This window comes from Lepisosteus platostomus, chromosome 1 (genome assembly GCF_059453375.1).
Source record: "Lepisosteus platostomus isolate fLepPlt1 chromosome 1, fLepPlt1.hap1, whole genome shotgun sequence".
In the NCBI taxonomy this organism is placed as follows: Eukaryota; Metazoa; Chordata; class Actinopteri; order Semionotiformes; family Lepisosteidae; genus Lepisosteus; species Lepisosteus platostomus.
In genome coordinates, this window is record NC_142611.1 from 857,894 (window position 1) to 876,119 (window position 18,226).

The 18,226-nt window shown below is 43.7% G+C and overlaps 1 protein-coding gene across 12 annotated transcripts in view; it reads left to right on the forward strand.

Annotated features, from left to right (window-relative positions):
• fryl (furry homolog, like) overlaps window positions 1-18,226 on the forward strand; it is a 127,737-nt gene that overhangs the window by 4,048 nt on the left and 105,463 nt on the right. For 11 of the 12 annotated variants that reach the window (XM_088632147.1, XM_088632928.1, XM_088632088.1 and 8 more), the window contains one exon: window positions 11,697-11,842. Coding sequence is in view for 1 of the 12 variants with exons in the window: in XM_088632732.1 (XP_088488858.1) it covers window positions 13,458-13,530 (73 nt within the window). In the remaining 11 variants the exon portion in view is untranslated. Of the gene's footprint in view, window positions 1-11,696; window positions 11,843-13,409; window positions 13,531-18,226 lie in introns of those variants that run through there. The other variant, XM_088632732.1, reaches the window with a different exon arrangement.

Consider the following 18,226-nt stretch of genomic DNA (forward strand, 5'->3'; position numbering starts at 1 on the left):
AGAGCTGAGGACCGCAGTCAGCCCTGAATCGACCAGGCAAGCCAGGAGAATCCACACCAGTGTCCCTTTGATGCTGGTTCACTGTCGGGAGATTCGGAAAAGTGACTTTGCGTGAACAAAGGCTGCTGATGTAAGAAAGAAGTGTCTGAAGACACTTGGAGCTTTACAAAGCCCTGGGATAATGGTGTTTTAACCAGCACTCCTTTTGTGTATCGTGCATTCCTCAGTGCTGTGCACAATCGTTCGTAAGACCCATCGGAGTGAATGATTTCTTTTTCTGCAAATGATGATCCCAAACACACAGCCACGGCAAACCTACAAGGCCTGTTGCTCATCCCTGTTATTTAGGAAGTAAAATTCACGCTTGTAGATGGAAACTTGGGTTTTTAATAAAAAGTTCTGGAGAGATTCAGACGCATAGGTATCCCATTAGTTATTGATCTCCCAAGTACACCTGAGCTTAAACCTCTTGAAATGTGATTGGTTGAGCTCGACTTCAGGGGCAGAAAGATTGCTGTCATAGCAGAAGTGTTCTTGGAGTCAAAATCGGCTACATTGGTGAAGTGCAACAGCACAGACAGTTCGTGGTAACAGCAGGAATGTTTTGCTGCGCAGAGTTTATGGTAATATGTCGGCAAAACCACTGTTGCATTTTGTTTTGGAGAAGGTTAATAAATTTGCACGTCATTAACATATCTTGCCTCCTGATTCAATAGCATTTTGCCAAAATTTCCTGGTTTCTCCTTAACAAATGACACTGTGTGTGCGATCAGTGTACAGTAGGTAGTTGCGAGTGCACACGGATTGTTCCCTGGGCACACACACATAGAAAACGGAGATTTTGAGCATTTTTAGCAAGACTCACTTCTCCCACATTTGCTTTGCATCAGCTGATATGAAAACCAAAAAAGATAAATTCCCTTAGTGACAAACCTCAAACCGCAAAGACGTCTTTCCTTGTAGTTGACAAAAATCATGGAAATTTAAATATCACCATAACCTCCGATATCAAAACATTTCCTTTTCTCAGCAGTTTGATCTGTGAAATTATTTACTTTTATGAAGACTTATAATTCAGCTCTGATTTGTGGCCTATGGACTGCACGTGATAAAGCATTGTACGGTCCTTTTTGAGTTCAGCCATATAATCTGGAGTCATGCACAGGTGGAGCAATATTTTGAAGTTTGTCATTGAATTCTACGGTAGTGTTTTCCGTAAGCTTGCTCCATCTTTTTTGTGCTTGTCTGTAAAAACCAGCTCCCCCAAAGGCAAGTCTAAACAAGTCCTTTGCTGCCTGGTGTCTTTACTTATACACAGCTCTTTTGTGTGTTCAGCATTGCTCTGAAATGTTAGCTTTATTCAAGCTCCGAACACATCACATTGCAGCTGATCCCAGAGTCTTTGTGGTTTTATTCCAGATGAAACTGCCCCCCCCCCCCCCCCCCCACACACACACACACCAGTGCTTCCAGTTAGAATAGATTGTCCAGATATATGGTTTCTATTCAGTTCAAGGGAGATAGTATTATAACCTTCCTATGAGACTGTCCCAGAGCTATTGGTTATGTCTCTTATTCTCCACTGATGCGGGTTCACTAATGGCCCGTTGCCTTTGGTTCCTGGATGGTCTTCTGAAAGTAGCCAGCATAATTTGTTTAAAGAACCGCTCCAGTCACCTGCCCCCTTTCAGCATGACGGATATGTGTTAGAAATGCCAGTGATGGGGTGTGGGGTGTTCTTTGCAAAGTAAACCCTTTCATGTCGAAAACTAAAATACAGAGAGTGGAACTGTCGAGCGCGCAGCTAGAACTTGCGGCGTCGTGCTGAAACAGTGTCTGTACCTCAGCTAGTTTCGTCCTCGGCGCTGCGCTCACACATTTACTGATCCAGCTAAAACAGCGGGGTTCTGATCGGTTTCTCCTGCTGCTGGCTCACCCCTGGTTTTTGTCGTGGATGTGAGGCTCCTAACCGCCCCTTCAGTGAGACGAGAGGACCACATCTGTCTGCTCTCCTCCTGTGAGGAGAAGTACTTCTTGATGCAGGATGTTGTCAGGAATCCTGTGTAGCTGCGTCGTCTCACAGTGCTGTTTGAGGACTTTATTAGGTTTCTGATCATCTGCGTTGAGGGGGTCAATTTAAAAAAGCAATCTTTGCAGTTTTTAAGTGGGGGAGTAAGATCCTGTTTGGAGTAGATCTGTGTTGCTACAGCCATGAAAGTGATCTCTGATAATAGGTTATTTTGAGGTTATTCACGTAGATGCTCTGCTGTTCCTTTGTCAGTGTTGCATTTTTAAAAGAAACATATTTGGGACAGCTTGCAGTCATGATTCGTGATGTCTTTAGTGCACAACAGATGAATGTTTAATTGGTATCTGGTGGTAAAATGAATGGCATATACATATGAGAGCCACAGCCAATATAAGATGAGAAATGGAATGGTTTCTTTTATTGACTGTGTCTGGTTGGTATGGGGAATTTATTTTTCCACGGTAAGTTGTAATCGGTACAAGTTTTGATTTCCACATTATATTTTGTTAAGCTGGACAGGATGGTGTAATGTAATGCACTGACTCCTAGAAGCCATCACATTGCAGATCTGCAGGTGAAAATAGCCTACAGCAGCAGCCTGTTGTTCTGGTCCAAGTATTCATCTCGGAGCTCTAGAGTGTGGTGTCATAAGTGACGTACTCTGTAAAGGTACGATGTGTACCAGTCGGAGCGCAAGGCCTGTTCAGCTGACTGTGCCCAAAGCTGGAATGATATCTAGGCACAGGGCTGCACTGCATGCTGTTATTTTAAATTGTTTAGTTTGAAGATGTGGCCACAGCTGTGTATTAAAAAAGCAAGCAGCTACGTTATGCATCTGGTAGATATGGTGGTGTTCTCGCTGTTTGGCATGAGAGTTCAATTGTGTGATACCCCTGCTGGACAGACAGTTTTCATGTGCGATGTGCGTTCTTGTACTGTTTTGATTTTCAGTCTGTTGCCATTTAAAAGCAGTATTTGTGTTACGTGCGGAAATGTCAATGTACGTTGGATGGAAATAGTCTATAATTGTGCCTTGTGGAGACAGATTATTCTTGGCTTGAACGAACACAGGATAATTAGTGTTTAAGGCTGAGTTCAGTCTGTAAGAGAAAACACCCTTTGCTTTTTGGGCTGAAGCTGTCTCCTTTCCTGGGAGGAAAGCCTGTTTGCTGAAGTAGTCTGAGAGGATTTTGTTGACATTATTTTAATTGAAGTTTGAAAACTGCTAAATATACATCATTTTCACCAAGACCTTTAATGTTTAGAGTTGTTCACCTGACATCTCTGTATCCGATTAAAGGATTAAGAATATTCTTAACTATGGAGATATTACATCATGAGCAGCATTGCATTGCAAACAAAAGGCAGTTCTTGAGAATGGATTCTGTTACATGCTTGTATAATATCATTTGGGAAGATAATTGCATGTTTTTGTAGTAGTTTCCTAGGTCTATAATCTAACAGTTCTTGTTTCACCTGGTCTAGTGAGATCATAAACATAACTGACTGTAAAGTGTAGGACCAGCAATCTGTTTACAGATGGTTTACAGAAAACGTTCAGGTGATCCAGTTACAAATGTTACTGGGTGATAATGGCATGATGTTTTTAGTTTTTTTTTAGATAATTTAGGATCAATTAAATACTACTCTGTTTTTGTTCACATCTGACAAGACATTGATCTGCATGTCCTGTCAAAATAGCGGAGAGAATGATTTTAAGCGAGCTGCGCGTGGTGGTCTGTGTAGACTGGGTCAGGAACAGATGCCCAGTCTGTAACCGCAAAATCCGCTTTTATCTCATGGAAGAGCAGGGGATTAATTATTTTAAAGGAAGTTACAGGGAAAATGTAAAAGCACATCTTGCACAGGAGAAAATGTGTTTAGCCTCTGAATGCTCCAGTTTCAATGTTCAGAAGCACATGGGGCAGCACAGTGAGTGCTTTTAAGCATAGGCTGCTGTTCCAATTTATACTTGGCATGTGAGTGAAAAATAATATAGTAATAACCAGCTGTTTGCAGTAACTAAATAAGACTGTGAGGGTTAATAGGTGGTGCTTGTAATAAATTATCCTTGCTGTCTGAAGTTAATGAGTTAATGCAAAAATAAAGGTTTCTATACAAACTTGGTTTTACATTTAAACATTGTATAATTATGCTTGTATAAAATGAGCAGTAAGTGTGCTCCTTTTATTTTTAAGCAGTCCAAAATAAGTAATTAAGTGTTTCTATATCCTAAATTTAAAAATACAGACTGGAAGGACTGTTTTTAAGTGTTAATATTACAAAGAAAGTGATCTTAAGTTTGGTGATTGGAGTAATGTATTGGATTGCACCTTATGTAGAAACAGTAAGCAATATTCTGCAATACTTTCTGAGAGTAACCCTCCCCGTAGGTTAGAAAGTACCACTCGCAGACGTGGCCGGGACAGTGTGTGTGCTCTTCATATTCCTGGCCTGCTTTTTTAGTTAATCGTTGATCTTTTGGTGAGTGTGTTTTGGCAGTCCCTGCTTATTCACTGACTTCTGAACTTCCTATCTGCAGGTCCTCTTTGCTCATTCTGGTTGTATGTTGAGCTGGGATGTTTTGTGTGCTGCAAGCGAATAACATCACTTTGTTAACCCTTTACAGTTTCTTTCATTAGGAGTGATCTTTTTGCATACCCCATCTTGCTCTCCATGAGACACACAGACACACAGACGGGGAGAGAGCTTGGGGTCAGAGCGCAGGGTCTGCCATTGTACGGCGCCCCTGGAGCAGTTGGGGTGAAGGGCCTTGCTCAGGAGCCCAACGGAGTAGGATTCCTCTGCCGGCCGCGGGATAAGGGGGAATAGGGGGCATGTCTGCACCCACCAAGGAGTGCAGTTTGTGCTGTCCCAATCCCTGTGAACCGGACAGGGGACAGATTTGGTTGATGTTCATTTGGTTCACCATACATTGTTTGTTGTCTGCTGTGAAGATATTGAGCTGGCTGGAGCTCCAGGAAGCTGGAGCTGTATGTGCTCCCATCCTTCTGGTGTGGACCTGTGGGAACCTGTGGTAGCTGGGTTTGGTGTTCTGGGTGAAGTTCAGGACGTTTTTAATCCCTGAGCCCAGTTAGTGGCGCAAACCAGGGTATCCCTGTGCAGAGTGGCAGTGCGGTGATACTGGCAGTTTGAGCATCAGTAAGAAAGCAGTGTCAGTGAAACATCTGGGACAGACACAGAAGGTTACATGGCGCCGCCCAGGAGTTTTTATCAGGCATTGAATACATCTGTTCAATGTGTTAATGCAAGTTGTGCCTGATGGTGGAAGTTGCTTCATCTTTGTCAGAATACATCTTCAGAACAGAGGGTTTTGTGTGCCGAGATTTCTGCAAGCAAACTGCTAACCAGCTGCAAGTTCTCTAAGGTACGTTGTGAGTCCTGACAGTAGGTTGATGCTATTATTTGCTGAGCTTGTTTCCTTTTTTTTTTAAAAACAAACAAACTCGAAAATCATTTAGATTCTAATCACTTGTACTAGAAGAAACCTTTTGACAGGTTCGCTTCCGAAACCATAATGAGTCAGCCTCAGCGGTGATCGTGCCAGAGGAAGTTTGAATGTGCTGTCTGGGCAGCTTACAAGGTGCTTTTCTAAACGGACCTATCAGGGGCTGAGCCGTTTCCTTCAGAAGTGAAAGGCAGCCGCGGGGCTCAGGCCTCCTTTGCCAGAGCAGCCTGAGAGGAGGTTGCAGTGGGTTTCGGTGGGCTTCTCTTTCCCAGCCTCGCCAGGGCTGTAACAGGAAGCGCTCGTCTAACACTGGTCTCCCCTCTGGTCCTCGTGTGGCTCGCCCTTCAGAGCTCCTGTGCACCCATTATTCTCTCATCAGTTCAGTTCAAGGTGCTTTATCGGTGTGTCCGATGAGTACAATCAGTGTTGCCAAAGCAAATAAAAAATAAAATTAACATAAAACGGAAAAAAAATCTACAGACATTTCCAACAAAGGCGTATCATAAAATATTGACATATACTGTAAACATATGGAGCATTATTGGGAGACAGGCTCACTGTTCCACAGGCTGTGACAGGAGATCACATACTGGGCTGCCAGTACAGCTGAGTTCTCTCCTCCCTCTCCCAGTAGGATTGGGACCCGTTGTGATTCTGGCAGGTGTGGGAACTCTGGGATTAGATTTCTGAATTTAGGGAAGAATGTTTCTCAAATCCTAGAATATGTGTCATAGTGCACCTGTCTGTGTTTCTCCCCGCTGGCAGTGGGAGCACAGCCTGTCTTCTCTGGACAGCCAGGTCTGCCTGTGTTGCCCAGTTACTATGGCCAGGCTGTGGTCACTGAGCCTGTCTTCTCTGGAAAGTCAGGTCTGCCTGTGTCCAGTTTCTCTGGCCAGGCTGTGGTCACTGAGTCTGTTTCTGTTTGCTGTTATTTATCTTATCTTTCTTTCAAAAAGAGCTCTACCTCTGTCTTTGATAAGCTTCCTGCTTCCATCAGTGTTTATTTGTCGCTGGACTTCAAATTGTTTCCTGCTCAGCCTCTTAACGGGTCACCTTCTGAGCCCGCTGGACGGGCGAGTTCGTCCCACCACCCCTCAGCCCTGCACCCCCAAAGAACAAGGAGGCTGTTCACTTTGTTCTCCCACATTGTAGTTCGAGCAGCGGACTGATTGTCTGCAGATATAGAGGTTTCTGTCGGTCGAGCGAGGCATTGGGTTATGAACCCAGAGTGAGACAGTGGGGACCAATAAGGGACCCAGCAGGGAAATGGTTTTTGTTATTACTGGTAATGAGTCTTTCAGATCTGCGTTTTGCTGTGGAAGCCAGAGGAACTTTGAAATATCCCTTCATTGTCTGGCCTGTCTCGCCGCGCGTCGGGCTCGTATCCTCGCTGGCCTGCCGTGACTCCGCTCGGCCGGTGCGCTGCATGTGGGGTCGTGTGGCCTCCTGTCCTCGTCTCTGCTGTCGCACACGCAGGGGTACAGGGTCGGGCTCAGGTTATTGAGTACTGTGTTGGTCACTGCGTTACAAAAAAAAAAGCTATCGCTGCTCTGGAGTCCATCCAGAGAAGAGCAGCTACATTCCAGGGCATCAGGGAATATCCCATGTGGGCAGGCTTGAAGACCTGATGGAAAGAGCTTCAGTCTACCTGGGGACCTGATACAAGTGTGTCGACAAAGTCAAGCCAGTGGGCTTCTTTCAAATTATCAGTGGAACACAGACTGGAGGACACCAGCGGAAACTACGTGGAAATGTATTAAAAACAGAGATTGCAACTTTACGTAAAGGGTTGTGGGAGTCTGGAGCAAGCCACCCAACAATGCTTTTGAAGCCGATACCTTGGCTTCTTTCAGGAAACAGCTGGATGAGATCCTGGGATCAATTAAATAGGCAGGATTGCCCTATTGCCCTTCTGGTTTCTAACTTAAGTAATCTTGTTCTGCTGTCTGCTTTGCACAGCAGAGAGTGGCTGTGCTGTAACTGGGCAGGCTGTCCATAGTTTGACATTTTTGTGTAATTTCAGTTGGCAGTTTCCTTACAGTTTGTGATTTTTACACGGAACAAGGTCTCCGGCAGAATGTTCTTTAATTGTAGCTCACTTGTGAACTGACTTGATTCATTTCTGGTGACACTGTCGACTGATCTATGTAGTTCTTAGATTTAAGGATCTGATTAAAAATGATCTTTGATTTTATTTTATCAATTGCTTTTGAGTGCATTAAATCAGAGTGAAAGGACAGGCTGATATGGACTGTTACATTCTGTGTGTGTGTTGGACTTGGATGTCTATCTGCCTCTTTTTCTTTCCAGGCCAATGTACGCCACATTCAGTGTGAACTCGCCATGAAATCCGTTCTGTTTGTTGGATTTCATAATTCATTGTAATTGATTACATATTTAAAATTGCGTGAACATTTTACATCATGGCTGTGTGCTGTGCTACACCAGGCCTGGTAACAGATTAAGGCTGTAGGTTTGTTTTTGAAGGAGCTAATGAATGAACAGGAACAATCTCTGTCATCTCGTAAATGAAGGTGTTTTCTGCAGGCCAGGCCTATTGTGAGGCTCACCAGCCCCAGGCCTGCAAGGCTGTAGGCTGTTTTGGTTCTGACTGAATATAAGGCCTCCATACGGTTACTTACTCTTGACCCATTAAGCCCATTAGCTGGGGGTCGGTGTGTCTGACCGATCTAGAGGAATCTGGAAATCCAGCAGGGCTCAGGTTCTTCCAGAGCGGGAATGGCTGTCCGGAATGAAACTGAGCTGCCTGAGCATTGATCCCTCTTCTGCCGCAGGGATTCACATGCAAATGTCACACTGTTGCCACCAGGAAGCATCTTCTGAAAGCGAAGGATGCAGGAATTTTACACAAGGTAAAAATCCAGATGGATGCCCCGTCTGAAAAGCCCTAATGAAATTCACAGGCGGTGCGTGGCACGCAGAACTATTTTTCTGTGAGTGGGGCTCAGCGGGTGGGGCACCAAGCTGATGGTGATGTGTTTTTTAAACAGGCGCTGCTTGAGGATAGGAGCGCAGGGGTGGATGACGTTGTCAAGCAGGAAACAAGTGACCGTTTTCCCCATAAGGCACCAAAATCATGCAAACCGAGCAAAGTACAGTCACCACAAACAATGTTTAACCACACTGGAGCACTGATTAATTCTCTTGAAATGAAGCCCCTTCCAGTGCTCAGGGGATAGTACTTTTCAGGCCATCGCCTTACGTACGGTACAGTACATCTTCACGCTCTGCAAGACATCCTGGGTAGGGGCGTGTGTTATACAAAGACGTATGTAACAGGCGGGTTTGTTTTACTCATGCCTCAGAGTTTCTGAATTCATTGGCAGCAGAGATGTCTGAATTTTCCTCAGGAGCTTTGACGTGGAATAATTGCCGCAAAGTTTAGCTTCAGATAATCAATAATAAATTCCGTTGTCGCACTTTGTGGTAGCGTCTCGCAGTGCTGCGCTTTTGAAGCGCGTGGCTTTGTCGTAATGTGCCATTCACTTCTCAGTTCCTTGTTCTTCAATGCCGCCTGGTTTTCCTGGCATGACGAATGGTTATCGCTGTAGTGTGCTATTAATTAAAGAAGCCTTTTGTGTCCTGCAATTTAAATCACTTTGTAAACGGAAAGTGCTGTACGGGCTCCCCTGGTATTGTTGCCACCTCCATTCACCTTCAAGGGACTGTGGCAGATTCCATTACATTGGACACAAGCAGAAGGAAAATATTTTATTTTCTACTTTAGAGTATCAAAATACTTCTAGGTAACAGCTTTGTCAATAGGAAGCTTCTCAGCATTTTTGTCATTTAAGTTAAAATGTAAGATAAAAACTGAAAAGGCAGATTTATGATTTTTTTTTGGTGGACGGCAGTGTAAAAGAGATGTCGAACAGGTGAGTTTGAGTTCTGACAGGTCACAAACAATAGCCATGTGAGCTGTTAGGTTGCTAGTAGCTGATTGACCCAAGAATGGCGTCCAGTCTGGATATTGGATTCAAGTTGGTGAGGTCGCTTGTTCCAGACTCCCACAATGCTTTGTGAAAAGGTGTTGCTCTTGTTCACGGTTGTAAATGTACTTCCATGGAATTTCCACTGGTGTCCTGTAGCTTGTGTTGCACTCTTGGTACGGCAGAAGTGTACTGAGTTAATTTTGAAAACGGGGAGTGCTCTTCTCTGATGAAGACTGAAAGGGCTCTGTGCTTTGCGCCTCGTGGAGTAGGCCTATCGCTCTGTAGGAGATCGCAGGGCTGGTTGTGAAAAGGTTCTTCCCTGAGTGAATAAAGAAGAAGTTGCAGCTACGGCACAGTGTGGTCTAGGAAAGCTGACATTTTAAAAGCTGAAGTACTTCTTGAATCTTTTGAAGGAACAGGTTGCGAAGTTCTGTTTCACCATGTTCAGGCTCTTAGAAGTTTTTAGTAGTGTAATGTTTCCATTTCCTATTTTTGCCTCATGAAATTACAGCGGTAACTGTAAATTACTCGGAACACAACTGTTTGTTGTGAGCTTAGTAATGGTGCATATTAAGTGTTATTAAATAAACCGTTAGGAAATCGGCTTCTGTGCTGAATGGACAGGTTTGTTATTGTAATGTAATTGTCAAGGAGGTGTTTCTCTCAGACATGCTTCAGCACTATGAGTGACACTGCAGTACAGGAATCACACAGGGGAGAGGAATGAATCTGCTTGTTTTAGAACACCAGCAGTTTCTCCTTCTCACCCCCAGGGGACAATTGAAGCATGTTTCAGTACTTCAATGATTTCCTTTTTAAAAGTTAAATTGAGCTTGTGTGTGCGTTTGCTGAATATTGTAGAATGGTTTTAACCAATAAATGTGTATTCCCAATATGTTGGTTTACATGTAAATGCTGCTATGCTAGTGATTGTTGTAAAATGTTTTTCTCGGGTGCACACTAACCCACACAGATATTTATAGGGTGAGCTAGAGACTACGTTCACTGGGACACTTTGACATAGGACAGGGTTTTAAAATTGATCTTAAAGTGAAATAAATTAATTCTAAAATTAAGCATTGCAATTTTAATGTTCTTATTGACCGGCGCACAATTTTAATACTGATGAGCGGATCATTAGCCCTGCCATTGATCTGACCGAGTGAACAGTTCAGTGCTAACAGATCGATGTTACTGATTTGTTAGGGAGACTCCTTGCAAATTAGGTTTTATATGTGGCTATTTAAAAGGTGTCACTTCATTTTCATATTAAGAACTGTAGAAAAATTACTTAAGGCACTGTATTTACAAAAAAACTCTTCACAACTAATTAAGCAACAGTATTTAGCAATGATTTAATGCTTAATTAAAGAGAGAAATTGACAGTTATTAGTATTGGTAACATTGCACCCTGTCTTGAAGTGTCTGTGAATATAAAGCCATGTGATCATCCTAAGGGTTTAATTACTGGCTTTTAAAGACGAGCAAGCATCCGCGTAATGAAGACGTCACTCACTGCATTCTAGAGAGGAGATCGCGCAGCCTGACTTTGCGATATTGTCTCCGATTCGTGCAGTGGATCATTGTGCTCCTGTCAGCATTAATTGCCCTTGTCATTGTGTCTGCATTACTCTGCAGGAACTCTTGTTTTTAAAGAGGCCGAACAACGTAGCGTTGAGAGTCTGATGTGAAGCAGCCGATTTCATTGGTCCTAGAATTGGGGTTGTTTCACTTGTAGGTGGAGAGCCTGGTTCTTCACATTCACACATATTAATGCAAGTGTCTTGATTGCAGTGGGGATAGCTGTCCCGCAGTGCAGGTTTGAGTATTTCATTATTGTAATATCAGCAGTGTTCCATCATTAATGTCACTATAAGCAGGTGGTAAATAAATGTACTTCCTCAGCCACAATACTGTTACTGGCAAAGTTATACTGTAAACTTTTTTTACTGAATTGCGACTGCAATACATTATAATAAGTGCTTGGGATTGTAGTCTACCAGTAAGCACAATTGGAGACCCTTGAATTAGTCTCTAAGTTTATCACATTCACATTGTGCTGATCTGCATATTATGATCTTCATACTTCATATTATTAATCATGCTAATGAAACTGAAGACCCATAACTAAGCACGGTAACATGGTCTTGTCTGTAAGCCTGAGCCAAGCAGCTATGGCCCACCCTGACAGGTGCGCGATTGTTCACGAGGTGATTTTGTGTTTCGTCTTTGTCTCCCCGTGTAGATTCTTGGAGGTGCCTCTCTGGAGTGCTGGGCTTGCCTTCCTGTGGCCTCTCTCTATGGAACTCAGGCGTGGGAAAGGATCCGAAACGAGGCCGTTACCCTGCACGCCGACTCCTCCGAACGCAGTTCACTTCCAGAGGGCCTGAGGTGATGAAATGGGACCTGGCGTTTTTGGGGCGGGGTAGCCATGCTGTTACATTGGCAGCTCGGTCAGGTTGAGTTGTGATAGTACGCGTATCCTGTCAGGGATTCGTCTTGGAGTTGAATGGGATTGTAGTTCCTCTTCACCCCCATAAAATGCGTCGGTGTTGCCTGTTTCTCCATGATCTAAGGCTAAGCAGAAGTAGTGTGGCCTTTTAATTGTGCCATGATGAAGTGGGAACTTCACCTTTTCTTGCGTGACATGTAGTTTGCAAATCAGGTCCTTGTCTGTGTGCCTGAGGGCGAAATGCTCTCTGCTAAGGCTGCATTGGTGGTTTTGACTCCAGTTTTTTTCTGGAAACTGTGTGTGATAGAGCATTTAAAACAGGAAGCACTTCTTTCCCTAAAGGACAGCGGGTGGGTGGAACAAGTCTCCCAGCCATGTTGTTGCAGCTGATACCCTGGTTACTTTCCTGTATGAGGTTCTTGCATCAATGAGCCACTTGGACTCAATGGGCTGACTGGCTCCTCTCTTTTGTGCCTTTGTATGAGCTGCAGTGAGGTAGTCTGGAGATCACTTCAAGTTAACACATCGACAGCATGTGGCTCTCGGTGACCATCGCAGTCCATGCCTGCCTTAACTGAAGCGCTGGGCTTCCTGAATTGGAGCACGTGGGACTTTCCGCTTCAGTCTTTACAAACCATGGTCCTAGGGGAGGCTTGTAAGACGTGCTCGACTGCAGCTCTCCGGGCCCGCGGGCCTGCTCCTCCCTCCGGTAGAGGTCGGGAACGTCTTGACGAGAACGTACTGCCCTGGCGTGAGTGCGAGAGATCTACCACAGCAGATGCTGGGTTAGTGTCAAGATGCAAAAGACAGAGGGGTGTATGTGGAAACACCGATATTTAAACAGAAAAGAGCCCCACGAGGGTTCAAATCTGATTGCCCAGTTGATTGATGTGAAGCAAACTAATAAGTATCTGCAGTAGCTGTCTCAGAATAATAGCGGAAAGCGAAGGCGAAAAACTGTGCCTGCGCCGCATGGGCCCTCTCATGAGCTCAGAGGCGAGAAGGTGCTGCTTCTGGCCAGTGCTAAGAGACTGGTGTTCCTGGCAGGGGCGGTCTCTGGCGGCAGGTCTGGGCACAGGCAGGGGCACACTGACATCAGCCACAGCTGAGCATGAAGGACAGCCTTTCTCCCATTGTTAGGAGAGGTTCATAGATTCTCTTTCTTTGCCTTGTGGCTTTCAAAAGACTCCCATGCAGACCACAGTAATGCTGGTTGAAACCAGCTCACTTGTGTGTGTGTTTGACTCTGGAGAGAGGACGCAGAGAAGGGCTGAGGGTTGTGACATGTTCTAGCACTGCTTGAGACATTTATAAGCTCCCGGGACACTGTTGCCTTTTATAGTCATATTCGCCTCTCGCTCGATGCTGGTTTGGTGTTATGCCATGATTAGGAAGCTGTGTTCCGATTGTGTTAAAAAAGAATTGCAGGTTTTGCAAGGGAGGAGTGTGTTTCCCTTGACTTACTGGTTTTCCCATTGTTCAGCTGGAAGAGGAAACAAGTGACTTCTTGTGGCGGCGCGAGGCTGCTGAAATAAAGGGAAAGCTAGCCTTTGCATGTTGTTCGTGTTTTGTCATCGGGAGATGTTCGTGTGTAGTCCTCACGAGCTGGTTTGGAAGACGTTGTACTGTAAGTGCGAAACGAGTTTCTCTTGTCAGGTGGGGCCTAAGTTAGCCTTAGAGTTGGCTGGCGCGGGGGACACATTTTGCAGATGCTTGTAAGCCTGTTTCACCTTTCTGGTCACGATGCATGTGGCTTGATGAATGTTTTGGGGTCTGATGATGCATATGTCAGTGAATCTGGATCTGTAATCTTTTAAACCAGCTTCAAGGTTAAAAACGTAATTCCTGAGTGAGCATTCAAGCAATGGCCATGTGGGCTGTGCGCTATAAGAGCCTTGTTATATAAAATATTGTAGATGGGACACATAGTAGAAAGTGTTTGCTGCTCTGTACGTCTGTAGGCTTTATACAGTAACTTGCTGTGTGGCTCTTTTCTTTTTAGATGCCCAAGGTTTAAGTTTTAGTTGAGAAAAATAGCTGTTCGCCAACGCAACGCTTTTGTTCTCCTTTTTGCTGGATCTGTCAAAATTATATTCGGTTGCTTGAATGGATCATCGCAAAACACTTATGTTTTCATTAAGGCTGTTTTGTTTGGAATCAGCTGCTAATGGTGTTTTTGTTTTGTTCTCGGAATCTGTCATTTGTGCTCTTTCCCCTCAGCTTACTGACTTTTGCACAGATGCACATTACTTACCAAAGCTCCCTAGGAACACAGGAGCTTCAATTTAAAAAGAGGCATCTGTGTTAATCACATAATCATGAGATACAGGCCTGCTTTTAATTTGCCAAATTCTGAATTTTGTAAGTTCAGCTAAAGCAGTTATAATTTAATCAGTCATTCAGTTGGGTGTAATTTAGTATAAAGGGAATATTAAAACTTTGAGTATAAAAGACGCAGGTTGCTAATCAGAATGTTTGTTCAGAGAATCTATGGTGTGTTAGCAGAAATACTGCTAACACCAGTAACTGCACACGAGCCCATATCAACAATGGTGTTTACCCAGAGCTGAAGCCTTGTACTGTACACTGGGCAGAAGTGACGTTGTTTACTTCTGGATGAGTCTGTGACATTTAGCCAAACTTACCTTCCTCCTCCGCTCCATGTTCCCAGCTCTTGCTCCAGACTCCCGCCACCCTTAGTGTAAAGTGCCTCGTTTTGTCAGTTTTCAACGCACTTTCTTGTAGTTTACACGTGTGTCCTCCAGGTTCATGTGTCAGTGCCGATCCTGGCCAGTGAGTTTGTGTGTTAATGTTCTTGAGGATTCTGAATACTTGGACACTTGTCTTCTCTGGTCAAAAATAAAAAGGTTAATTTTTTTCTAGCATGTCTACAGCACAGCAGCATCTTTTGTATTAACCTTGTGACCAACATTTACACAATATTCTAGTCAAGATGCAGATGGCTTGCCTGTGCATCTGTACAATGTTAGCATAGCAGGCCTTGGTTTAAGTTGTGATGTTTTACATTGTGTTTTAATGCTTTGCCTTTTTTACTGCCTTCCCAGGTGTTGGGAACAGTGGGCAGTCCTGGTCTTTAAGGGCTGGTGTGTTTCCAGATTTTCTTTCCAGCTTACCTCTTAATGAGCTAAATCAGCTCATTACTGGCTTAATGGGACTGATTGACCAGCTTCTTTGAGTTCTTCAGGTGTTACTTCTTGAAGAGACCTTCAGCAGTCGCAGTGACCCTCTGGGATCAGGACTGCCCACCCCTGGTCGGGAAGATGAAATGATGTGTCAGCATTATCACCTGAGCTTTGTTCTCATACATGGCTATTTCAGGCTTGGTGTTTTCCATCTTAATATAAATATATATAGTTTGTTTTTGCTACTTGAATTTATCTCTACTGTATAAATCATTATCTGCCAGGTGCCGGTCCAGTTGTGAATTTTATCTTTTTGGATTTCATTTGCATCTTTTGTAGTGTTTGCTAATACTCCTGTTGTGGTCATCTGAATCTTGACTAGTTTACTAACTACACCAGAATCTAGATCACTGATAGAAATTACAAAGATCTGTGTTCTTAATATAGACCCCTTTGGTACTTCCCAGTTTGAACATTTACAGCTTATCTGTAAACAGATCTGCATCTTTTTTTTAAACCTATTTATGATTTGATTTCTCATTTTAAAGCATGAGCTCTTTTATGCCTAATGCCCGCAGTTTAAGAACTAATATTTTAATGATGTACTTTATCAAGAGCCATCCAAATGCTTTAATAATTCTTTTTCTGTCACTGTTGCTCCTTGTTAGAAAGTTCTTTGAACTCTAAATGTTCTTTAAACAAAATCTGACTTTTCTAATTCCACCTCGAACCCTGTTGCCATACAGATGACGCTCTGCTGTAATTCTAATTATTGTTTTTGTTAACTTCCCTGGCATGGAGCTGTTGGTCTATAATTGCTTGACTGCGTTTTGTCACCCTTTTTAGCAGTAGTCTATGCTCAGCAGACTTTGGCTCACTGGGCATCAGTGGAGCTCAGAGGAGGTCACGCCCTGGGGGATGATTTCAGGTTTGGGATGGACTTGGGAGGTGGAGACTGATTGCATTGGGCTGCACTCGCTGATCAGCACGACCTGAGCTGTCTGCCTTCACGCTCGACGTCCAGGGGGCATCACAGAGTCGTTCGGTTTTCAGACAGTGTCCGCAAGTTCTCCAGAGAGTCACGCGGACCTGAGAACTGAACTCAGCCAGGCAGAAGTTGCTTATTTTGAAGGAACGTAGTTTTTGCTTGGACATGATTATTGTTCTCAGCCGGCGGAGTGGTGGGGGAGTAATGCTGACTGTAGCCGCCCTTGATGATGAAAGAGAAATGTGGGTGTGCACAGTCTGCAAGGACTTTTTATTAGACATTATAGAGCTGAAAATTAAGCTTAGCAAGTGGAACTCTGGTAAATGAAGTTGTTTGAGGATCACTGAGTTTTACAGGAATTTGTGTGGATTAAAATGAATGACATTATGCATGGAACCTAGCAGTGCTGTGTTTCTTCATTTAAGGAGCTTTATAGATATTGCGTCGGAGGTGGGCCGGTGTTAAATAGTTTATTTTCTGTAATGTGGTGTTTTATATTCCGATCTGAAGTTCTTCGCATCTCTCGCAGAAGTCATTTAGTTGTGCGTTCATGGATTTAATTAATTTTAGAATTTCTTCAAAGTTCTGTAAATCTTTAATTTCTTATTCTGTTCCTATTTGTAGTGTTTGACTGGCGTTGCATCCAGGGTGGACCCTGCTTGCGCCTGCTGCTTGCAGGGATAGGCCAGGCTCTGCTATGTCCCTGAATTGGACAGAGTGGTTTGAAGATGCAGGTTCCCGTTTCTTTCATACCAGTAAGAGTGTCTGGGAAAGTAGTGGGTTAAAGCCCATTGCAGCCAATTTGCATTTGATAATATTTTTTTTTCTGGCTTCCAAGAGCAACTGACTTCTTCAATCCTTTTGAAGAATTGGCAGACCTATTGATATGGCCACAGGGCGTTGAACATGAACCCGCTGGCATTAAAATCCCCCTTCAGCCGAGCTGAAAGAGTTTCCGAGCTCTGCTCTTTGATTTTCCGGGAAATTCTCTGCCCGGTTTTGGGGGAAATTCCTGCAACTTGGGCTTGCCTGGTCTGTTTCAGGGTGTTGCAGAAACAGGCTGCTTTATTTCCCCTCATTTCTTTTGTTGCTATCCGCAGAGATCGCAGCGCTGGGCTTTGGTCTTATTTCATGTCAGTCAGTGGTCCAGCTTTCTCTTCAATGCATCAATCATCAAATGGCCATGTATCTTGCTTGTTAGAAGAGGATACTGTATAATTATCGTGTGTTAAATGATTAGGGTTTTCTTTAGGTCAGTTTCATTGCAGGGTCAATCAGGGTTCTCTGCTCGTTCTAATTTGTTCGTGCTGTAGATTGCGCAGGTCACTTCTGCACTGTTACAAAAATGGACATAACACAGGGGTGGGGAAGAACCCCTTCTCCTGTCTTGCTTGCTGTATATTAACAGGATGGGTTAAAATTAGAAAATTAATTCAAAGTGCAAAGCTGTGAAAATGACAAGTATTTCTTTTTCTTTCTTTGTCATGAAAAGGATTAACTTTCTCCATAACTAGTAAAGTAAAAACTAACTTTGCCACTTATTTTGTCTACATGACCTTTCAGTTCAAGTGCCTTAATGAGCTGTGCGCTCAGTTTTTATTCTGAAGTCCTCTGGGTTGGCTTTGTCGGTGCCTCTGGGGGTTCTGAACACTTCTGTCTGTAGGAGCTGAGCCGTGTTAGTCCTGAACACTCTGTCAGTGCAAGACATTCCTTTAATTCTCAGATTGTTGGATGAATGGATTCCAGAACAGCAATATTATTTGTGGTGACCAAAATTGGGCACACTGTTCTTAATGAGGCCTTAATAGTGTTTATACAATATTAACATAACTTCTTTTGATTTAAATTTAAAGATGTCACATGAGACAGTGAGGCCCCATTTTTGTGCAAAAATAACTTATTTAATGGAGTGCTAAGGGCATGTTTTTGGAATATTTTTGAAAATAAGTGAAATGAAGTTTTTGAAGTGGATGTTTTGTCTGTTCCTACTTGGCTGTAGCTAGTGATGAAGGAAACCTTGCAGAAAGTTGAAAAGTTGAGATGAATAGGGAGGCTGTGGCTCTGAGCCCTTTGTTTCTGAGCACAGAAGATCATTGTTAACTTTGCTGTGCTGAGCCTTGGGAGCTGAAGGGACATCACAGGGGCAAAGATCATCAATCACAGTGCAACTATCAGCACGCCTCTTACCAAAC